Source organism: Lissotriton helveticus, chromosome 7, assembly GCF_964261635.1.
Source record: "Lissotriton helveticus chromosome 7, aLisHel1.1, whole genome shotgun sequence".
NCBI classification, from domain to species: domain Eukaryota; kingdom Metazoa; phylum Chordata; class Amphibia; order Caudata; family Salamandridae; genus Lissotriton; species Lissotriton helveticus.
In genome coordinates, this window is record NC_136068.1 from 1,062,500,660 (window position 1) to 1,062,525,162 (window position 24,503).

The 24,503-nt window shown below is 46.3% G+C and overlaps 1 protein-coding gene across 7 annotated transcripts in view; it reads right to left on the reverse strand.

Moving 5' to 3' along the window:
• USP36 (ubiquitin specific peptidase 36) overlaps positions 1 to 24,503 on the reverse strand; it is a 755,622-nt gene that overhangs the window by 314,367 nt on the left and 416,752 nt on the right. For all 7 annotated transcript variants that reach the window (XM_078653946.1, XM_078653951.1, XM_078653945.1 and 4 more), the window contains one exon: positions 4,495 to 5,163. In XM_078653946.1, the coding sequence (XP_078510072.1) occupies positions 4,495 to 5,163 (669 nt within the window). The remainder of the gene's footprint in view (positions 1 to 4,494; positions 5,164 to 24,503) is intronic.

The window sequence follows — 24,503 nt, forward strand, 5'->3', positions numbered from 1 at the left end:
GGTGAATGGGGTGGTTTCCAGGCAAGTAACGTTACACAAGGGCAAAAGGCAGGGATGCCCGCTATCACCCATGCTCTTCGCAGTAGCACGAGTCAGAAGGGATCAACTAATAAGAGGAGTACTGATTGGGGGTAAATGGGAGGACCAAATCTCATTGTATGCAGACTATATAATCCAATATGCCACAAAGTCCAGATGAACAAGTTACTTACCTTCTATAACAATGTATCTGTAAGAGGCACAGATTAGTTATAGGTTGCATACCTTAAAACTACCCCCAGGCATCAGACTGGATCTGGAGAATTTTTTCTTAGCAGTACCCATGCGCATCGGGTAGCGTCAGACTCCATGTCCGTCATTGGTGTCATGGTCTCCAGGATGATGCTGCGTCAGTTCTGACACGACTTTACACGCTAGAAGCGCAGAGCCATGAAAGACACTGACCACTTGTGCGCCACAACTAGGGCCCTGGAAGGGAGACCATATACCTAGAATTCATTTTGCAGGGAGGATGGGTGGGGCGGTAAGGAATCTAAAACTAACCTATGTCTGTTACAGATAAATTTTTTACCAAAGGTAAGTACTTGTTCATCTGAAAGAGACAGTTAGAGATACCTTGCCTCAGAATAGATACTCCAGCAATAGCAATGCAGGAGTTCACACCAGAAAGCCCTGAAGGACCGAACGGGCAAAATAGCTGTCCTTCCGAACCTGGCTATTCAGGCAGTAATGTCTTGTGAACGTGTGGAGAATGCCCACGTTGCTGCCTGGCAGTTGTCAAGGAGTGGAACTCCACGTGCCAATGCAGTAGCAGCCCCACTGGAGGTTGCTTTTTCGCTAAAGCATAACAAGTTTTAATACACGGAACAACCCATTGGGAGATGGTGCACTTTTGGACAGCCCGACCTTTCTTGCCAACGAAGAGTTGTTCATCCACCCGGAAATCTTTTGTGCAATCAAGGCAGAAGGACAGGCGATGTTTTGGTTCCAGGCAGTGGAGTCTCTCCTCCCTGGAAGGGTGCGGAGGTGGAAAAAAGGTGGGCAAACTAATCATTTGTCCTATGTGAAATGCTGTAACCACTTTAGGAAGGAACGATTGTCTTGAGCACGACTTCAGGTCGTGGTCGTTCTCCAGACACCAAAGCCACACAAGGCGTGGGTCCGTCACAGACATCAGCCTGTGACAGGCCTCGCAAGGCTTGAAGCCGCACCGACGATGCAACATTCCTCGCGCACCAGGAGTCAAAGACTTGAAAAAGAAGTCGACATTGTCACGCTAAAGACTTGGTCTTAACCTTGACCCCGTTCACTCTGATGAGGATCTCGTTTTTGCAATTAAGTCACAAACTGTAATTGAATGTTAAGACTTGTTGCTTGGTTTCTTTCTACCCTTGGACTCAATTGGAAATTGGCACCTCAAAGCTTTGAGACAATTTCTTTCATATCAGGCATGCACTATTCATTGTCCTGATGATGATCCTACTGTCTCTTTGGAAGGATTGAAACGTCGTCGACCCATATGAAACAGCTTGCACATTAATCCACTGTGTAAAAAAGTGCATTGACTGTTTGTACTAAGCTTGATACAATTCACATTTTACAAGCTACACTTGTCTTATCTGAAATGTCCTTGGGTGTTTTGTAATTGTCATGTTCCCTAGAGGATACAGGACTGTGTCCCACTAGATTGTTGTTATCAACCATGTTTTTTGGATTTATTACCTTATTAAATTGCTTGTCCGGCTGGACACTCTGTATATATAGTATTGATTCCAGTCTATATTTATCCTGCTGTTATCTTACCTGTTTAAGGACCATTGTTCGCATATATAACTGTTACCCAAGGTCCTTAATTACCTTGAGGGTTCCCTTGTGTTTCTTAAAAAAAGGCCTTAAAGCAGCAGAAGCAGATCTAAATATGGCCTTCACCTATCTATAATACTGGTATCAAGGCAAGGGGTATAGTCTCACACTAAGGGCGGCAATTTGATACTGGCATTGGGGTTGGATCCGGAAACCAGTACCACTGGAGCAGAGGTCTGGTCTGAATCGGCTGAAAATGGTACAGTCTTAAGCAAAAGGTGTTGCATGGCCTGGGTCTGACCAGAAGTCAGGCGCGTGCCTAGTGGGGTCAGTCAGTGCCAGGGACAGCACCACTGTCAGAAGTCCTACTGGTGATCCCAGTAGATCCATTAGGTCCAAATTCACACTAGGGGGACACGAAATGGTCTGAAAAAACAGCCAAATCACTTCCTTGGATTTCACAACATGTGACAGAGTTGACAATGACCCGGGAAATTGGGGTGTTTGTGAAAAGGCTTCAACTGAGTAACATTATCAGAATCTGACAATAGTGGCACAGTCCGATCCATAAAACATCTTCCCTGGAGCAGAAGTGGTGGGGAGGAGTGGATTCTCACTTACAATGTTTGTGCTTGTGTCAAAACTAGTCTTTGGACTTAATCTTGGACTTACCCGAGGAAGGGGAACTGGACCAGGATTTAGATCAGGAGGAGAAGGACTTCTAAAGCAGCTAACCTCACTTCTTGTCTTGGACTGGGTGACATACAGCTTTGCTTCATGCACCCTGGTTGCAGATAACGTTAGGGTGCATCAGAAAGCACTTTCCGTAGGACTCAGATAAATACTTGGAAACTATGCACCAGATGCAGGTGTTGTGTGAATCTGCGACCAACATAAGTTTTCTGCAGGCATGACATAAAACCTGTAGTCCCCACAGGAGTCATTTTCCCTATGCACATTGTCAGTATTTGTTTCGAAATTACCACAAAATGTTTGCAGGCAAAGCTGCAAATCCACATCGAAGGTCATAGATATCAGTATGCTGGGGTGGTGCATATCTATGGCTCTCTGTCACCACTTCAGGAGACCAGGTGTGGGTCCTGGAGTCCAAGCTCTTGAAGTAAAGAAAAAACTGGATCCAGTCTGGCACCTGCCGGAACTCAACAGGTGAGTAATCTGCAGTTAACAGTACTAATCAGAAGAACTTTGTTTGAGTATTGCCAAGAGAATATGCTGTTCTGCATTGATGTTTTAAGAGACTCTGAAGTTATGTCATCGGAGGACATGAACCATTTAATATAAACTTCTGTTTGTTCAGCAATTGAGTGAATGCTAATTTGCGAGCCTTGAAAGGTATAGAAAATGTGTGCAAGGTAAACATTAAAGTGTTAGTGAGCGTGGGGAGCACTAGGGCAACCACCTTGTAGGTCTTCTGCTTGAGAGAAATATAGACACAAGGAAACCAGGTGGGCCCAATATTTCAAGAATGACTTAAACAATTTTAAAGGACAAGAATCTGTGAAAGCTACAGGTGCTAGTCTACTCACCATGAGTGGGTGATCACTTGTATGTTGATTAACTAGAATGTGCACTGCCAATAAAATATTAACCTCAAAAAAAAGTTTTCAGTCTCCGACAATCAGTGCTCCTAGGTATGAGCTGGTTTACCGGAGAAGAAACTACGACCTTACTTACAACTTGACTGCTGGGAAACTGGGTCAAAATGTGATGAATACACAGCCTGTTGCATTACAACTGCCACAGGCCAGAAGGCACTTGCATTATGGCAGATAGGACATCTGCTATGTTTGAGCTGGAGTATTCCATCCACCAAACTCCATGCAAGATCCTGTGGCAAAACAATGATTTAAGTGCACAGTTTTCTGGCACAAGGTTTTTACCATAGCTTCCAAGCCATCCCACATCATGTATTATCCTTCCCCTCAATCCTGGCTTTTAAATCAATAGCATTTCGCATTCTGTGACTTTTATAATAGAACTTCCCATATTAGCGCAGATGCCCCAAATGTAAAAAAGCTTTATTCTAAAGGGCCCACACGACCTGAAAACTTCACATTATATGGGGAAACTTGGTAACTACAGCTTTACTGTGTCACATATTTTTCCTGCGACTCCTGTTCACAAATTCTCAACTGGTAGCAGTGAAAATCAATCTTCATAGTGGGCAAAGTCCAACAGATGTGCTAAGAGGCATCAACAGCACAGATCTCAACAGCACTGATGAACTGGCACATAAAAGGTTGTGGGTCAGTTTCTTTGTTACCGACATTGAATAGGAAAAGTGGTATCACAGGTTTCCTCAATAGCAGCAGGACACCCGTACTTGGAAACAAGACACTTTACATGCAAACATACCAGGGCCTACAGGACCCTTTCTACACCCAACCAAAAACACACCCATCATGTGATAATCCTACAAGAAGACAAACAACTAACCAATTTCTGCTGTTGCTTCTTGCTCCCACGCTACAGACGGGACACCAAAGCAGCAGGTATCAGAATGCTGCTTGTGGGGAACATGAGTAAGTGCAGCAGCCTGAGGATCTGGTTGGTGTACCAGGCTACATTGTATGAGCTTGCCCCAACACTCTTATCAACAGGCCCTCAGAATTATTACGCATTACCTATATCATTACTACTTATTGTGACTCAATTGAATCTGACACCCACCTTCTTTGTAGACAGAGCTAGTTTCTTGGCAGGTGGGGGAGACATGTTGGCAATGGCCTCCGACACAGCATTCAGCAATCCCTGTGGTTTTAACTTCACCATCTTTCGTTCATTTGCCGTATCTAGTGGAGACTGCTGTTGGTGGGCACCAGATGCTGGTGTCAAGTCCTGGGAGGCGTGAACTTCTTTCTTGCCTAGAGGAATTGGTGAGCAGGTGCTCTTTACTTCAAATTCTGGGGTGGCTGGACTCTTTCGCAACTGCTCACAGACTCTCACGTTGTCACTGGGTTCGTGCCCACTGCTTGAGGACTCTGTAGAGGAGGCCAACAACGACTCTGGTGACCCCGTCAGGCTGTCATCATGGCGCTCCCACGAGTTAGATTTGCACCTTTCCAGTTTGGTACGAGTCAAGTCTCCGAAACCAAGGCTCACTTTCGATGAAGGCTGTGGAGATGGTGATTTTTTTAACTTCTTCCAAGATGCTTCCAAGGTAGAAGGGGTGGATTTAGGTTTGCTGATCAACTTCGTGGGTGGTGTGATGGGGGTAGTGGGCCTTTGGTGGCAAGGGCCATTTTGAGATTTGGAACCAGGTGTGACGCAAAGTCTGGAAACAGGGACCCCCATCTCTTCTGTGATGTGATGTTTCTTCTCCTGTGGATTGTCTGGCCTCTGAAAAGCAACAGGCGAAAAAAAAGGTATGTGTGTTATTGCAGAGATAAACGCGTTACTTTGAAGAGGGCTGTGTGCAAAGGACTCTGAAAATAAAATCTGCATACCCACAAAACAAGACTTTCAGATAAAATGCACAACAAGCTAAACAAAAGGGCACCTAGGTTAGGACAGCACTTAAATGGAATATAAATAGAAAGTTTCATTAGTAGCATTTTGTAAGCCTGTTCTTGTGATCATGGGTAGGATGTGGATAATGTGGTGCATTCTAAATGTGTAACACTTATCAATGAGGCCTAAGGGTCACAAACAGTGTTCTACAGTTTGATAACCAAGTTGCTTCCTTTGGTCACTCGACTCTCCTAGAAGTCAAAGCATAACCTGGGTATTGGCAGTTAAAAAGGATACAACGTAACTCAAACTTAAAGTCTAGTCAGTCTTATAAAATCTAAGAACATGATCATTCGCATGTTAGTAAAATAGGACAGTTAAATTAGCATTCACAAAAAGATAGAAGGTTCCAACACATTTTGGGCTAAGATTACTTTTCTGCACTTTTCATTAAGTCTAATGGCCAAATGTTATCCTTTGAGATTACATTTGGATGCACTAAACTGTAAAAGAAAGTCAGTCGTCAGGACGGGGGAGCCAGACAATAAGTATCCACTTGGATATCACCAGTCTGCCATATGTTCAGTGCAGAATTGATAGCGGATTTGGGTTTAAGATTCCGATGCTGTGGTTCCAGTCAAAACAGTGCATAAATCCTATGGCCAAAAAAACCTTCACCTGAATATGAACAGTGATCCCCAGCAAAACAAAATATCATGACAAGCAAAATTCCCATGTCATCTTGGTATCTAGTAAGAGCTACTGGGGGAAACAGAATGTCGAAACAAGATAAGGAACCAACAGGCCTTACACTTTCAAAGGATGAAAAATATAGTAGTGGTTGAGCACACAAAATCTCCTGAAATACCAAGCATTTGATCCCCTGTACCTCAAAACAGGAAAGTTACAGGCAAGTTTTCTTTTTACACAATTTGCGGTAATGGAGGCAATCACAGAAGTCAGAGCAACCACTGAACATAATCAATTCAAACTGGGTGCAGGGATTTCAGGTTAGGTTGCAGTACTAGATTCAAAAGGTCTTGGATGTGGAACTCTATCTGCTAACCGTTCTGGTATCAGGACGATGGACCATAGCTATGGTAACACAGCTCCAATGGAAGAGGAAAAACTCTTTGAGGCTGAATAGAGCAGGTATATTTAACCCAAGAAATCAGGGGCGTAACACAGGCCCCTGCAGCCTCCGTGGTGCGGGGAGGCCCTCATCCTCCAGGGGGCCCCGTCAGCACCGCACTTCTGCTGGGGGGCTCTAGATTTAGCCCGGAGGGGGCCCCTTCACGTACCCTGCAGGGGGGCCCCCTCAAGGTTCGTTACGCCACTGCAAGAAATCATGTTAGTCTGGGGTGGTGCAAGATCACCACAGATGTTATCTTGTAATGTTTAACATTATCTTACCAAACTAAAGCAATACTTGGTCTTACGTTTTGACAATGGCTAGCTGAACTGCAGGGTCTTGTTTTATCTGGGCCACTGTTTCGACAGCCTACACAAATACCTTGAGGGGAGTTGTGGAGAGCTTCCTGGCAGATCGAAATCAACATCCCTTCACAGGGCAGTTCAGCTCTGCTACTTCAGTTCTGGTCAATCAATTATTCAAGAGTAAGGCTTGCCCCCAGCCTTAAAGAAGGCTGCTAACTGAAAGGGTCCTGTCTGCACACCAGCTCTCATATGAAAGCTGACAGACTCCGCTAAAAATAAAATAAATGAAAGTTATTGGCTGTGCGGTGTCACTATTTAACAAAGTCTACTCTGGAAGCATTAGCCAGCCAAAGTGCAATCTGTGTTTAAAGTTACAAGTTGCAACTAATTATTTAACCAAGAGGACGTGCATTTTTGGTCTTTGCTTTAAGGATTTTCCAGGAATGGAGTGCAGCATTGGAGTTTTAGAAATGGTCAAGATCATTTAAATGTTAGAGCTAGACTACCCCAATTGCAGAGCTCAGATTGCCAAAATTTACCTTGTGCAAAGCATCAAACAGGGAGAGGAAAAGGCTAAGAATCAAAGCACAGCCGCAAAACCTACTATGCAAGGAAAGTATGATGATGTCTCCTCTCATTGCCAGCCATACATCTCCATTTCATGCGCAAATGGACAGGGAGGAAGTCACAACCACCATGATCAAGAAAATCCTTCCTGTGAACCACCACCTTAGGTGATTTGCACTGTGTCCTGAACTGACACCAATGGCAGTCAGATGGCCCAATAATACAAGCATGGAGCCCACATTTGGATGACTTGCCCATGTTCATAGGAAGAAGCCACAGAGTTCTGTAAATGTGTAACCCACCTTGCACAATGTGTGCTGCTCGCTCCTTTTCAGATTGAAACGTGGCTGAGAGTTTAAAAATAAACACAACCTCAATTACACAAGCATTTGCAATGCAATAGGTCTCGCATTTATACGAGTTTGAGATATTGACTTTGCAAACAACAATGTCTTATTTTTGTTTTCGTTTTAAAAACATAAATAAAAGGCATTGTCATTTACAATGCCATTAGCTTAAACTCAGGTAACTGCGAGACCTATTGCATTGCAAATGCTTGTTTAATATTAGTGTTAAATTTACAAGTGACCCACAAGGTGGCAGTCACGGATCACTTTTGAGGTTAAATGCACACCGCAGTCTGAATTATTATACAAAACAAAGAGAACGGCGATATCTACTATATTTGGCTGCCAATGTTTTGAACTGCATTAAGTAGCAGACATTCATCACCATGGCTGCATGTGAAATTTAATGGTGGCTGGTATTCCAAATTATTAACAATGAAGTACGCTCCCTGCTTGCTCGGTTTCAATAGGAAGCCCACGAGTTAATATACACTTTATTATTCTAAAGTAATCACAAATCTATAACCGAAAGAACAAGCCCACGAGTGGCGTGCACACCTCTCTTTCCTTCTTTCATATAGTTGCTTCCCAGTGAAATGGATCCAACAAGTATTGGCCACGTGACGCGGGAAGCTTGTAATAAGAGAAGCTGACGAGGATGGAGTGGGAGAAGGGAGGGGCTAGTGGAGGTGATTCACGTGCTGTAAGGCTTAATGAGCCATTACAGAAAGCCAGATGGCATGTGTACGTCCACGTGCGCGTAACCGAACGCTGGGGGACGTCAAAAGCCTTTGGGTAGCACTTTGAAAACCCAGTTACTAAATGTCTAGCCGAGCAGCGCATGCGCTGACTCAGGCGAGACCTAAAAACCAATAAAGTAGAAGGCTCTCCAAAGTAGATCATGCGGGTTTTCAAATGAACATTACAAAATACTAGGGTAACCAACATAAATCTAAAGGACCAGGGTATAGTGTGATACAGAAAACAATGGTCCTAACAGATGCCCAGGATAGAACAAAACAATTAGGCTATCCTAAATCAATATTCAATTAACACAAAATAACGGGGAGAGAATATAGAATTATAAAAACCTCACACAAAACGTAGTGTTATTTCAAAACATGAAATTCAATTTATATTGATGCACTACATCTACCATTTACATACAATGGTCGCTTCAGGAACCACAACAAGGTGCCCAGGAGAAAGTGCTTGTGCATAAAAGGTGGCAAGGAAAAGGATAGGACAGAACCATAGTATTTATAAACTTATTTCAACAAAGCCTGTTTGTAAATCATTTCATATACTCCAAAGAGGTCATTGTGTAAAATCATCATTCCCTTTCCAAGGCAAAATTAGACAATCCAGGTAGTTAAAAAATGTCGACATTTCAACCCAGCATGGGGAAAGGAGGGGCCAGTCAGAGCCTCATTAGCCTGTCTTCTTCAGGACAAGGTAAACCAATAAGAAAGGAGCAACGTAAAGCCCAACATCAACCAGGCGAGGAAAACGATGAATCTTACTTCTGAAGGAGAAGGTCCGAAAGGTATCTTCTCACTAAGGAAACCTTATTCCATGATTTATAGGAGATAGAATTCACAAGAAAAAGGGTCCAAAAACAGAATACTGGGTCCTCTCGCAGGCACAGAATTAATCTGGACTGAATGGCGACTCAAAAGGGACTTGAGCCCCGTAAAGAATAAATAAAAAAAATAATCTGCAGAGTTACAAATATCTTTGCAACCTTGTTCGCCGACAAGCGATCCAAAGCAAGAGGAGCACTTCAAAGACAGTGTCTTCCTGGTCTATAAATGTAGTAATTCCGAAAAAGAGCTGTACTGGCTCAAACTGTCCACCCAGGTGTTTTGCTTTGTTAATATGTTTGCAATAGCTCTCTAACTCCTAATAGTCCTACTTCTCTGAAGCCATAAACCAAAGTGAAAAACAATATACAAAAGAAAGTGCTTAGGAAATTCAATGTTTTTACTGAAAGTTCACTTAATCCCATATTATTCTAAATTTCTAAAGATGTAATGTTTGTCAGCATGGTCTTCAGAGGTCCAAGGTGCTGATGGTTTTCGCTTAAACTTGATTTTTTTTAGATGGAGCGAGAATGTTTACTTTTTTTTAATGTGCTAAAGTTGTTTAGAAGGGTGTTTGTGTTAGCAGTGGAGTTTGCAGGGTTAGAGAGATTAGGTTGTCAGAGGAGAAGCCTGAAGGATCTGAAGGTTTGTTTTTCTGTTTTGAAGACCAAGGTCATCCCTAAACAGAAGATCAAACCTTCAGATAATTGAAAGACTTCTCATTGAACAGTATGCTGAGCAAGGGACTAGGCATGGTGTAGTTTTCGGTCCAGTCCAAGGGAATTGGGGCCATGGGGGACTTGGTAGGGGTTATGTAGTCCAAAGTAGTTTTTTTCTACCTTCCCTATCGTAGGGCAGCTTTTGATAAAAGTCAGCACACTCTTGAGCTGCTTTAGTGCAGCCTGGCCCCAGCTCCACTGAATTATGTCATTTTTAGTTGATGAAAATAAGTGTTAGATTATTAATCCCCAAGAGGAGAAAACAGAATATCTCCCAATGGATAAGGTGGTCAGGAAGGAATACCTCCAGGCTGGTCTGCTATTTTAGCATTTTTTCTAGTTGCATGATCACATAGGGAAACATAAAGCAGACTTATTCTGTTAACAGAGTGCTTGATCATGTTTATTAAACACAGATGACAGTGCGTTTGCCTGAGTATATATATTTATTTTATGTATTTATACAGATGTAAAAGGGAAGAGGCGAGTGTGAGAAAGATGCTCTATATATAGTTGTGAGAAGTTGGCCTGATGTGCAGTGGTCACTATTCTAGTGATCACTATATATCAGTCCAAACAACCCTTATTGATGATTGGTTGTAAGTCAACCATATAGACCAGCTATCCTAGTAGCATGGATACGAGCAGTCTAAGGCTAAGACTCTAGAGGGCGTGTTAAGCCAGCTGTTTTACCATCACATTACCCCTTGAACACCCAGTGAAAGGACACCACACAAGTGTTATGAAAATAAACAATGTATTTATTAGAATCACAACAACCCTGTACTTTTTATGACGACAGGGTGCTAAGCACACAACAAAACTCTTATGAAAATACTTAAGTTAGCACGTTATACACAAATGCCCAAGGGGCACGAAAAACCATATACTCTAAAAGTGGAATGCGAAATTACTAGCAGGTAAGTACAGTACTAATAGGCTTTGGAATCGCTAGGACTTGACTATAGAATCGTTAGATTACTTCTAGGAGGCCTAGGGGACTCGGGTGCAGAGTGTGCACTCTCACGCGGGATGCGGGACAAAGTCTATGGGAGCTAGTAAATGCAAAGTTAGTGTTCACGGGCGAACCCGACCTGGTAGGGAGAAAACGACAGTGGATCCTGACCCTAGGATAGTGAAGCTATGCTGGGACACCGAAGTGCCGAAGTTACCTAGCCCAGGGGCTGCAGCTGCATAGGTCTGAAAAGACGTCGGGAATCTCGTTGCCGGACCAGGAGCCTGGAAGAAGGAAGTTGCTGGCAGGCGACCAGTGAAGGAAAGTTCGATGGATCCAAGCCTGGATCAGGGAAGAAGAAAACCTGAAAGCAGAGGGGACCAAGTTCTTGAATCACTAGCCAGTGATTAAGTGGGCACCAGGATGGCACCGGGCGAAGTCACCGCAGTCAGGTGAGTGGGCGCTGCTGGGCTCTGCAGTCTCTCGGACCAGGAGGCGTTGTCGGCGACCAGGATGGAGGTGCGAGCTGTCCCACGAAGGTTCTTGCTGTCGACGTCGCTGGACCCAGGATTGGGCAACAAGTCTTGGCAACTGCAAGGCCCACGCGGTGGACCTAAAATGGCGTCTTAGCCGGACCAGGAGGGTCCAGGGTACTTCTCCGATGGAGGGAAGCAAGGGCCAGTCTGGAGCAACCAGACTAGCAGCAGTGATGTCGTCGGGCGTCGTTCAGAAGGCCACAAGCCAGCGGGCTAGTAGCCAAACAACGCGGTGAGCAGCAAAAAGCAGAAGGGCCCCACGCAGATCGTGGAGATGCTGGGAGGCTGCACTTCGGTGCTGGAGCTGCTCAGGGTCGGGGCTTCTCGGACCCCAAAGCACTCACCAGGAAATTACTCGGCGGGCTTGCTGTGCAGAAGTCGTGCAGTCTTGAAGATGGCCGGTCCCTCGAGGTCTCGTCACACCCACGAATCTCAGCGTGACTGATGATGTAGGTAGAGGTCAGAGGTGCCAGGGAAGCCGGTTCTCGTCGAGCTGGGCAGTCTTGATCCGGAGGAGAGACTTGCAGCAGACCGCAGTGTTCTTAAGATGGTGCCTGCGGATGCAGGGTGACTACTCCTTAGTCACAAGGGAGAAATCTTAGGAAGAAGTCTTGAGTTCCTTTCGTGGAAAGTAGTTTCAGGATTCAAAGATGATCTGATTTGGAAGGGGGCCAGTTCCTACCTTTATCCTGTAAAAAGGGGCTGGCACGCGACTAAGTCCTGCCCTAGGGGTGGGACTAGGAGGGGGGTGGTTACACCCACTTCCTTGGCGGGCTTTTCCCCAGCACAGGGTCTGGAGTGACCCTGGAACTGGTTCCAGCCAGCCTATGCACAGTGAGCACCGGGGTGCCACGTGCAGTCACCTTCCTCTGAAGCCCTGCCTACCTACAATACACAAAACCCTGTCTGGGACGGTGCTGGCACCGCCCCTGGCAGGAAACCCTTTGTCCTTATCTCCTGCTCTGGGAGGACTCCCAGCAGCAGGAGGGCAGACTTGTGTCTCGGTGGCAGCATCCATTTTGTGGAGCTGAGGCTCTGTTTGACTTTAACCGGGGTTAGGGGTTACATACATGTCGTGTCCCTCTAGAAGGGTGGAATGCTAACCCCGTCGCCAGAATTGGCGAGGGGTTAGTATTCCAATTCGTATGACACCTTACTCGACATGTTTTGATAAAGCGATACCAGAGTTGGCATATAACCGCGAGGATTATAATGCACTTAAGAGTATATGGTATGCGATATCATGGAAACGGCTAAGGGATGGATCCCGAGAGCCGCAGACAGGCTCAGCTCATGCCAGAGCACCATCTCACACGATTCCAAGCACTCTGTCTTCAGGATTGTTAAGGCCTGCCATAGGAGTGACTGATAGGAGATCTGTGTGTCCATTTTAGGGTTAGATATAGGTATACTATATCTAAAGCAAAGGGTGAGTACACCACCTTGCCCCAGCTGTCGTGCAGCCAGTTGTGTCAGTTTAGTTAGTCAGCCCAGGGGTGGCATAATACATGCTTCAGCCCCTGGGAGACTTCTGGGTACACCTCAGCCCTGGGTACAGGGACTTGGAGAGGGCCCAGTGCCAATTCAGTACCTGAGTACAATTTGGATAGAGAGAACAGCTAGGCTGTGGGTCTGATTAGCAGGCCCACAGCCAGGGAAAGTCGTAAACCAGTGCAGCAAAAAGCAAAAATCTGGGTGATCATAGGATTGCAGACCCTACTCTCCTATATGACCCCCCCCCAAACTTTGGGACAATAAACTAACCTTGACCAGGTGAGTCTTCTTGCTCTAAGTGGAAATACCTGGAGAGCCCATCAGCATTGCTGTGATCAGTACCAGGTCTATGCTCCAATGTAAAATCCATCCCCTGTAGGGAAATGGACCACCTAAGCAGTTTGGGGTTTTCACCCTTCATCTGATTTAGCCACAAGAGGGGCTTATGGTCTGTCTGAATGGTGAAGTGAGTGCCAAACAAGTAGGCCCTCAGCTTCTTCAGGGCCCAGACCACAGCAAAGGCCTCCCTCTCAATAGCTGACCAATTTTTCTCTCTGGGTGTCAACCTTCTACTAATGAAAGCAATAGGCTGATCATTACCATCAAAATTCAGTTGAGACAGAACAGCCCCCACACCCAACTCAGAAGCATCTGTTTGGACAATGAATGGCTGGGAGTAATCTGGACTCTTTAGGATAGGTGCTGTGCACATGGCCTGCTTTAGGTCATTGAATGCTTTCTGACAGCTTGCTGTCCACTGAACTTTCTTTGGCATCTTCTTGCTTGTCAGGTCATTAAGAGGGGTCACTATGGACCCATAATTTCTGACAAACTTCCTATAGTACCCAGTCAGGCCCAAGAATGCTCGAACTTGAGTCTGGGTGATTGGAGGAGTCCAGTCCTTGATGGCCTGTATCTTACTCTCCAGTGGCTGAACCTGGCCTCCACCTACAAGGTGGCCCAGGTATACAACCTGTGTCTGCCCTATCTGGCACTTTGTGGCCTTGATAGTGAGGCCTGCCTTTTGCAGGGCCTCTAACACTTTCCTCAGGTGGACCAGGTGATCCTCCCAGGTGGAGCTAAAGACAGCAATATCATCAAGATAAGCTGCACAGAAGTCATCCAGCCCAGTGAGGACTTGATTCACCAACCTTTGGAAGGTGGCAGGTGCATTTTTCAAACCAAAGGGCATTACCACAAACTGATAATGCCCACCAGGGGTAGAAAATGCTGTCTTGGGTTTGGCCTCCTCAGCTAACCTGATTTGCCAATACCCAGCTGTCAAATCAAATGTACTTAAGAATTTGGCAGAAGCCAATTTATCTATAAGTTCATCTGCTCTTGGTATTGGGTGGGCATCAGTCTTAGTGACTGCATTGAGGCCTCTGTAGTCTACGCAAAACCTCATCTCTTTCTTACCACCCTGGGTGTGAGGCTTTGGCACTAGAACTACCGGGCTAGCCCAAGGGCTATCTGAGGGCTCAATGACTCCCAGCTCCAACATTTTCTGCACTTCAGTTTTGATGCAGTCTCTAACATGATCAGGCTGTCTGTAGATTTTACTCTTGACAGGCAGACTGTCTCCAGTGTCAACATCATGGGTACACCAATCAGTTTGGCTGGGTGTCAGAGAGAACATATGTCTGTAGGATTGCAGAACTTGCCTGCAATCCTGTTGCTGATGTTCAGTGAGGCTGCCACAAAAGACAACACCATCAACTGATCCATCATCAGGATTCTGAGTGAGCAGGTCTGGGAGAGGGTCACTCTCTTCCTCCTGTCCCTCATCTGTGGCCATGAGCAAGCTCATGTCCTTCCTGTCAACATATGCCTTGAGCCTGTTAACATGGAGCACTCTGAGAGGGCTCCTGGGAGTTCCAAGGTCCACCAAGTAGGTAACCTCTCCCTTTTGCTCAATGATGGTGTGGGGCCCAGACCATTTGTCTTTCAGAGCTGCTGGGGCCACTGGCTCCAGCACCCACACCTTCTGTCCTGGCTGGTACACAGTCAGAACAGCCTTTTGGTCATGCCAAGCTTTTTGAAGTTCTTGGCTGGCCTCAAGGTTTTTAGATGCCTTTTCCATGTACTCAGCCATCCTGGAGCGGAGACCAAGTACATAGTCCACTATGTTGGTTGCAGGCTTTTTGAGAGGTCTCTCCCATCCTTCCTTCACCAAACACAGGGGTCCTCTTACAGGATGTCCATACAGAAGCTCAAAAGGGCTGTAGCCAACCCCCTTCTGTGGGACCTCTCTGTAAGCAAACAAGAGGCAGGGGATCAGGACATCCCATCTTCTCCTAAGAGTTTCAGGTAGTCCATGAATCATCCCTTTCAGGGTCCTGTTGAATCTCTCAACAAGCCCATTGCATTGTGGGTGGTAGGGTGTGGTGAACTTGTAGTTCACACCACACTCCTTCCACATTGCAGTCAGATATCCTGACATGAAGTTTGTACCTCTGTCAGAAACGACCTCCTTAGGGAAACCCACTCTGGAGAACACTCCAACTAGGGCTCTTGCCACTACAGGTGCTGTAGTGGTCCTAAGGGGAATAGCTTCAGGATACCTGGTGGCATGATCCACCACCACCAGTATAAACTTGTGCCCTGATGCTGTCTGGGGTTCCATTGGACCAACAATATCAATCCCCACTCTTTCAAAGGGAACCCCCACCACAGGTAGTGGTATGAGGGGGGCCTTTGTTGTGCCACCTGACTTACCACTGGCTTGGCAAGTGACACAGGAGCGACAAAACTCCTTGGTATTCTCATTCATATGGGGCCAGTGAAAGTGTGAGACAAGCCTGTCCCAAGTCTTTGTCTGACCTAAGTGACCTGCAAGGGGAATCTCATGGGCCAAGGTGAGAAGGAAACCTCTCAGAGACAAGGGGATGACCAGCCTCCTGGTTGCACCAGGCTTGGGGTCTCTTGACTCAGAGTACAGGAGTCCATCTTCCCAGTATATCCTGTGGGCACCTGTGGCATTCCCTGCAGCCTCAGCAGCAGCCTGCTGTCTGAGGGGTTCAAGGGAAGGGCAGCTCAACTGTTCCTTCCCCAGGTCTGCTCTGGAGGGTCCCCCTGAGCCCAGAAACTCAACTTGATCAAGTTCAAGCTCTTTAGGCCCAGTTTCCCTCAGCTCTTCCAGATCAGCCTCCTCAGAGACTTGATCCTCAACCTGGGGCAAGGGGGAAGGCAAAGCCTTACCCTTACTGCTCTTCTTCTTGGAAGGTGTCTGGTCCATAATTTCAGGATCCAGCACCTGTTCAGTGGGGCATCTTCTGGCCTGTGACCTAGTCACAGCAAGCACATGTGCTGGCAAGCCTAACATCTCCATGTGAGTCCTCTGCTCCACTTCTGACCATTGTGATGACTCCAAATCATTGCCCAACAAACAATCAACTGGGAGGTCTGAACTGACTACAACTTTCTTTTGTCCCTTCACTCCACCCCAGGAGAAAGCCACAATTGCCACACTATGACTAGTAGTGACATTGCTGGCATTGGTCACCAGGAAATCAGTACCTGGCATGATCTGTCCAGGGTCCACAAAGTTAGGTGTCACCATGGTGACACTGGCACAAGTGTCCCTATAGGCCTGAGCCATTTTGCCATTTATCAAAGGTGTCTGCCTGTATTTGCCCAAAGTATTGGGACTTATTTCAGGGGACATATCCATATCCCCTGTACAGACAAGGACAGCCTGAGTGAGTGTGCCAACTAAGTTGTCAGACCCCTCAGTACCCAAGGTTAACCCAACTAATGCCTTGGGAGGTACACTACCACTACTGACTGTACTAGGGGGTGCAGTTGCCTTAGGGGCTGTAGTGGCAGGAGTTTGTCCTCCTCTTTTGGTGCACTCACTAAACCAGTGAGATTTACTTTTACAGTACTGGCACCACCTTTTTGACTGGCCTTCTTGAGTCGTCTTCTTCTTCTGGGAAGCCTGACCCCCACCCTCTTTGGTTTGTTGGGGACCTGGTGAAGACTTCTGGTCATTTTGCTCATTCTTAACATTACCCTTCTGGTCTGCTTTCTTCTGACCACCCTGGTTCTGGTTCTGGTTCTGCTTGATCCTTGTCCTGACCCATTTGTCTGCCTTCTTTCCCAATTCTTGGGGAGAGGTCAGATCTGAATCAACAAGGTGCTGGTGCAACAACTGGTTCTGACAATTGTTTAAAATTTGTTCTCTCATCATTAGATTATACAATCCTGTGTAATCTGTAACCTTGCTACCCAGCAACCAGCCCTCCAAAGCCTTAGTGGCACAATCCACAAAGTCAGACCAGTCCTGAGACTGAGTTTTCTGGGTATCTCTGAACAGCAACCTGTACTGCTCAGTGGTTAAACCAAACCCATCAACCAGTGTATTCTTCAGGACCTGGTAATTGTTAGCATCCTCTACTCTTGTAGTGAGGAGCTTATCTCTACCTTTACCATCAAAGGAGAGCCACAGTATAGCTGCCCACTGACTCTGGGGAATGCACTGCACAGTGCAGGCCCTCTCCAGAGCAGCCATCCATTTCTGGATATCATCCCCTTGCTTAAAGGGGGGCACTATCTTAGTCAGGTGTTTAGTATCTAAACCCTTCTCTCTATCTCTTGGGAGATTGCTGCCACCAGTGGGAGCTAACCCACTCATCTGCTGCTCTCTTGCCAGGGCAAGCTTCTCTTTGGCCAGGGCAATTTCTTCCCTTTCAATCCTTAGTTCAGCTTGTCTCATCCTAGCTTCATGCTCCCTTCTCTGAGGGGAAGTAAATCTCCTCTGTGGAGGATTCCTTCTCCCCTGAGAAGAGGCATTAGAGTGCAGAGATCTATTGGAGTCCCTAGAAAGAGATCTATCTCTCCTAACTCCAAGGTTAGGCCCACTTCGGGTTAGTACTGGGGGTCCCCCAGGTCCTAGCCCAAGTAAGTCTAAGTTGGCCCTGGTTAGCCTTCTGACTACCTCAAGACCTTTGTCTACCTCATCCCCAGAGAGTTCCTCCTGATCCTCCTCCTCCTCAACTGCAGTAGCAGTGTTGGGGAGGTCTGGATCCCCAGAGGTTCCCTCTAAGGCTGGCATGTTCTCACGTAACTGAGAAAGCTTTCTGGCATCATATGTCTCTAAGAGACCTATCAGAAAGGGAATGGTGGGGTTAGACCCCTGTTTCAGTTTTCTGGAGACACAGATCTGTCTCATCTCCTGGAAACTGAGAGCTGCATATCTTGAAGTGACCTGTGGAGGGTCAACACTGACCAGGGGAGTCTCAGTAGATTCTCCCTGGGTAGACATGCTTTTCTAGTGAGGTGTAAGTGGTGCACTTACCTACACTATATGTTTGCCTACTGATCCCTTGCTAGAGTTGTAGTTTAGGGTGTGCTAGGCCCTAGGAGCTACAACAGCTGGTTCAGTAGAACTCAGAGTATTCTAAGCTAAGTTATATGTACCTTTAGTACTTATGTGATCTTTCACAAGATATTCTTAGGGCATGTGTGGAAAAACAACAGCAAGCTCAAATCCCAACCGCTGCTCACCAATGTGAGAAGTTGGCCTGATGTGCAGTGGTCACTATTCTAGTGATCACTATATATCAGTCCAAACAACCCTTATTGATGATTGGTTGTAAGTCAACCTTATAGACCAGCTATCCTAGTAGCATGGATACGAGCAGTCTAAGGCTAAGACTCTAGAGGGCGTGTTAAGCCAGCTGTTTTACCATCACATTACCCCTTGAACACCCAGTGAAAGGACACCACACAAGTGTTATGAAAATAAACAATGTATTTATTAGAATCACAACAACCCTGTACTTTTTATGACGACAGGGTGCTAAGCACACAACAAAACTCTTATGAAAATACTTAAGTTAGCACGTTATACACAAATGCCCGAGGGGCACGAAAAACCATATACTCTAAAAGTGGAATGCGAAATTACTAGCAGGTAAGTACAGTACTAATAGGCTTTGGAATCGCTAGGACTTGACTATAGAATCGTTAGATTACTTCTAGGAGGCCTAGGGGACTCGGGTGCAGAGTGTGCACTCTCACGCGGGATGCGGGACAAAGTCTATGGAAGCTAGTAAAGGCAAAGTTAGTGTTCACGGGCGAACCCGACCTGGTAGGGAGAAAACGACAGTGGATCCTGACCCTAGGATAGTGAGGCTATGCTGGGCCACCGAAGTGCCGAAGTTACCTAGCCCAGGGGCTGCAGCTGCATAGGTCTGAAAAGACGTCGGGAATCTCGTTGCCGGACCAGGAGCCTGGAAGAAGGAAGTTGCTGGCAGGCGACCAGTGAAGGAAAGTTCGATGGATCCAAGCCTGGATCAGGGAAGAAGAAAACCTGAAAGCAGAGGGGACCAAGTTCTTGAATCACTAGCCAGTGATTAAGTGGGCACCAGGATGGCACCGGGCGAAGTCACCGCAGTCAGGTGAGTGGGCGCTGCTGGGCTCTGCAGTCTCTCGGACCAGGAGGCGTTGTCGGCGACCAGGATGGAGGTGCGAGCTGTCCCACGAAGGTTCTTGCTGTCGACGTCGCTGGACCCAGGATTGGGCAACAAGTCTTGGCAACTGCAAGGCCCACGCGGTGGACCTAAAATGGCGTCTTAGCCGGACCAGGAGGGTCCAGGGTACTTCTCCGATGGAGGGAAGCAAGGGCCAGTCTGGAGCAACCAGACTAGCAGCAGTGATGTCGTCGGGCGTCGTTCAGAAGGCCACAAGCCAGCGGGCTAGTAGCCAAACAACGCGGTGAGCAGCAAAAAGCAGAAGGGCCCCACGCAGATCGTGGAGATGCTGGGAGGCTGCACTTCGGTGCTGGAGCTGCTCAGGGTCGGGGCTTCTCGGACCCCAAAGCACTCACCAGGAAATTACTCGGCGGGCTTGCTGTGCAGAAGTCGTGCAGTCTTGAAGATGGCCGGTCCCTCGAGGTCTCGTCACACCCACGAATCTCAGCGTGACTGATGATGTAGATAGAGGTCAGAGGTGCCAGGGAAGCCGGTTCTCGTCGAGCTGGGCAGTCTTGATCCGGAGGAGAGACTTGCAGCAGACCGCAGTGTTCTTAAGATGGTGCCTGCGGATGCAGGGTGACTACTCCTTAGTCACAAGGGAGAAATCTTAGGAAGAAGTCTTGAGTTCCTTTCGTGGAAAGTAGTTTCAGGATTCAAAGATGATCTGATTTGGAAGGGGGCCAGTTCCTACCTTTATCCTGTAAAAAGGGGCTGGCACGCGACTAAGTCCTGCCCTAGGGGTGGGACTAGGAGGGGGGTGGTTACACCCACTTCCTTGGCGGGCTTTTCCCCAGCACAGGGTCTGGAGTGACCCTGGAACTGGTTCCAGCCAGCCTATGCACAGTGAGCACCGGGGTGCCACGTGCAGTCACCTTCCTCTGAAGCCCTGCCTACCTACAATACACAAAACCCTGTCTGGGACGGTGCTGGCACCGCCCCTGGCAGGAAACCCTTTGTCCTTATCTCCTGCTCTGGGAGGACTCCCAGCAGCAGGAGGGCAGACTTGTGTCTCGGTGGCAGCATCCATTTTGTGGAGCTGAGGCTCTGTTTGACTTTAACCGGGGTTAGGGGTTACATACATGTCGTGTCCCTCTAGAAGGGTGGAATGCTAACCCCGTCGCCAGAATTGGCGAGGGGTTAGTATTCCAATTCGTATGACACCTTACTCGACATGTTTTGATAAAGCGATACCAGAGTTGGCATATAACCGCGAGGATTATAATGCACTTAAGAGTATATGGTATGCGATATCATGGAAACGGCTAAGGGATGGATCCCGAAAGCCGCAGACAGGCTCAGCTCATGCCAGAGCACCATCTCACACGATTCCAAGCACTCTGCCTTCAGGATTGTTAAGGCCTGCCATAGGAGTGACTGATAGGAGATCTGTGTGTCCATTTTAGGGTTAGATATAGGTATACTATATCTAAAGCAAAGGGTGAGTACACCACCTTGCCCCAGCTGTCGTGCAGCCAGTTGTGTCAGTTTAGTTAGTCAGCCCAGGGGTGGCATAATACATGCTTCAGCCCCTGGGAGACTTCTGGGTACACCTCAGCCCTGGGTACAGGGACTTGGAGAGGGCCCAGTGCCAATTCAGTACCTGAGTACAATTTGGATAGAGAGAACAGCTAGGCTGTGGGTCTGATTAGCAGGCCCACAGCCAGGGAAAGTCGTAAACCAGTGCAGCAAAAAGCAAAAATCTGGGTGATCATAGGATTGCAGACCCTACTCTCCTACAATAGTGGACAATAAGGTAGTACAGCGTGTATAGAGTCCACAAACCCCAAAGGTATAACAGAGGTTAAAGTCAGAACTGACCTTATTTTCCAAAGTGGTAGCTTGGTCGAGCAGTAAGGCAGTACCAGAGAACAGTGTAAAGCATTTGTTGTACACACTCAGTCAGCAAAAGGTTTCACACACTCAAGAACTGAACTCCAGGCCAGTTGTTGTTATATCCTCAGATATAGTTGTTTTATTTTTAGAACCAACAGTTATAAAAATATACTTTTCAGGGTACGAGTACTCTCATGTAAATACTTTGCAGAGGAGCAATAAGTTTGGACACACAATAATTACAGGATAGCTAATAAGCAATACAGTTCTGAAACACACTCTAGCATTGAGCTCAATGGGTTTTTCATAGTAAACTACAGTTAATTACTTTATGGATTGCTTTAGTAGTTCCAGGACAAGATCTTAGATTCAGTCCTGGGGTCTAAGCTGAAACTAGATTAGCAAAAAAGTTTTAGTTACTGTGCTGGATTTCCTTGAATATAAAGCGGTTTTAAAAGTTCACACTTTCCGGTTACAGGTAAAGTACGATTGCGTTACTTTTGTAACCCAGCACTAGTCTCCTAGGGCCAGCACTGGGGGCTTAACTAAAAACAGGTAGGTAATTGCGTTTCAGTATTTCGTACAATTTTTAAAGAATATTTGCAGTTTTCAAAAGTAGACAGAATAAATTTCATAGCAAAGCAGACAATGGGTTCCTATGGAGAAAATACAGGTTACTAGTAAACCAACTAGGGATTACTTTTGCGGTTCAGTACTGGGTTGAAAGGTACAAAACTGGCTTCTCTCCTGATCACAGGTGAATATTTTCGAATTCGGATTTTATAGGAATATTTTCAGTTTTCAAAACTCCACACTTAAAATTTTTTCGAGTAAAAATGGGTCAATGTTATCCAATGACAGGTAAGTGCACGAAGCCATCATGCCTATGAGTTGCATAAACACTCTGGCAGAGAGCGAGTGTTGGGGCTTGAACTTTTGGATTAGTAGCTGCATACTGTTTATTCTTGCAGCGTTTGGGTATGCTTTTGCTGTCAGAGTATTTATTGTTGCTCCCAGGTACTGCTGTACATGGGATGGCTGAAGGTGAGATTTTTGGTAGTTCAATGTGAAGCCTAGGCTGTGCAGTAGGTGAATTGTTTGTGACATGTGGCTGGCACACTGCTGGGCTGACTTTGCCTGTATTAGCCAGTCGTCCAGGTACGGATAGACGTGAATATGTTGTCTTATCAAATGTGCAGCCACTGTCGCTAGGCATTTTGTGAACACTCTTGGAACTGTTGTTACACCAAATGGAAGGACTTTGAATTGGTAATGTTGATTTAGTAGCATGAACCTGAGATACTTCCTGTGAGCAGGATGTATCGGAATATGGAAATATGCGTCTTTGAGGTCCAAGGTTGCGAGGAAGTCTCCTTGCTGCAACAGTGGTAACACTTGTTGTAGAGTGAGCATATGAAAATGCTCCGATAAGATGTAATGATTTAGGGGCCTGAGGTCTAATATTGGTCTGAGAGACCCGTCCTTTTTGGGGATGAGGAAGTATAGTGAATATACCCCTGTACCTTGATGTTCTAATGGTACTAGTTCTATGGCCCCTTTTTGCAGCATGCTGATGACTTCTTGCTGCAATACGTTGAGGTGTTCTACGGACATAGGACGGTGTTTTGGAGGTATGTTGGGTGGTGTGGAGGTTAGCTCTAGGCAATAGCCATCGCGGATAATTTGCCTTACCCACTTGTCTGTAGTGATGTTTTGCCAGCCTGGTAGGAATTGTTGTAATCGTCCCCCAACCGGTTTTATATGGTCTGGGGGTAGCGCTAAGGAGTCACTGTTTTGTATTGGTAGAGGATCTGGTGGTGTTGTTCCCTCGTCCTCTGCCTTTGTTGTTATTGCCGCGGTATCCACCTCTATTGTTTTTATTATAGGTGGTTTGTGTGTTTCCCTTGTAGTTTGTGGTCTGCTGTGATGAGTTGCCTCTTGCAGCCCCTCTGTAATTTGAGCGACAAAAGGAGCCTCTATGTTGTTGTGACTGTAGGGCTCCCATAGACTTAGCCGTCTCAGTGTCTTTTTTCATTTTGTCCAGTATTGTATCTACTCCTGGACCAAATAAGTAGTCAGGATTAACTGAATGGTTTAACAAAGTGGACTGGACTTCGTTTTTAAAACCAGAAATGCGTAGCCACGCAGGTCTCCTGATCATAACACTGGTGTTAATAGACCTGGCAGCTGTATCTGCTACATCTAAGGCACATTTAATGGAGACGTTAGTGATTAGCTTTCCCTCTTGTACTAATTGCTTAGCCTGTTCTTTGTAAGCATCAGGTAAATGCTGTAGAAGTGTTTCTAAGGTATCATAGTGTGCCCTGTCATGCCTAGCTAACGGGGCTTGCGTGTTAGATATTCTCCATATGTTAGCCGCCTGTGCGGCTACCCTTTTCCCTGATGCCTCAAAGATCTTTGATTCTTTGTCGGGAGGTGAAGCTTCCCCAGTTGTTTGAGAATTTGCACGTTTACGTGCATTCGCCACCACTAATGAATCTAAAGGCAGTTGTCCCTTAATATATGTAGGGTCTAGTGGCGCTGGCCTGTATTTCCTCTCAATTCTTGGGTTAATAACCCTTGCCCTAGTGGTATCCTTAAATAGGTCTCCTGCATGTTTAAGTACCCCCTTTAACATAGGTAGTGTCTTGACAGTTCTTTCTGATGTGGCAAAAGTGTCAAAGAGGAAATCCTCCTCCACAGGGTCTGCATGCATGTCCACATTGTGATGGCTTGCTGCTCTTTCAATTAATGAATTAAAAGCAGCTGTGTCCTCTGTAGGAGAAGGCCTAGCTGGGTATACAGGTGTATCAGGAATGGGTTGAGAGTCACCGGGATGTACTGGGTCAGCCCATGGTTGAGCGTGACTGTCTTGGTCAGTGTCTACTGGGTAGCTGTATTCCTGATCATATTCCTCATCCACCTCCTCATCTGAGTGTGTGGGTGTATAGGAGTATGGGTTAGGCCTAGTTGGCTGAATAGGCTCAAATAGAATAGGTGATGTAGAACAGTCCCTTTTCTTTTTGAGTGGTATAGTGTAAGTCTCTTTCTCAGTCTCTAGTCTGATCTTCCTTTTATAGAGAGTGAGTTTCCCAGAGTTAGGGTCAATGTAAAGTTTTGATTGTTCAACTGATTCAGGGTCTGGATGTAAGACTTCCTGTTCAGCAGTTTTGTGTGTTTTTGCCAATGTCTTTTTCTTGGTTTGTTTCGGTTCGATGCCGCTTTTTGGGTCGACCGCTTTTGGTTTCGAAGAAGGTGGGAGGCCAAACTTAATCGGTC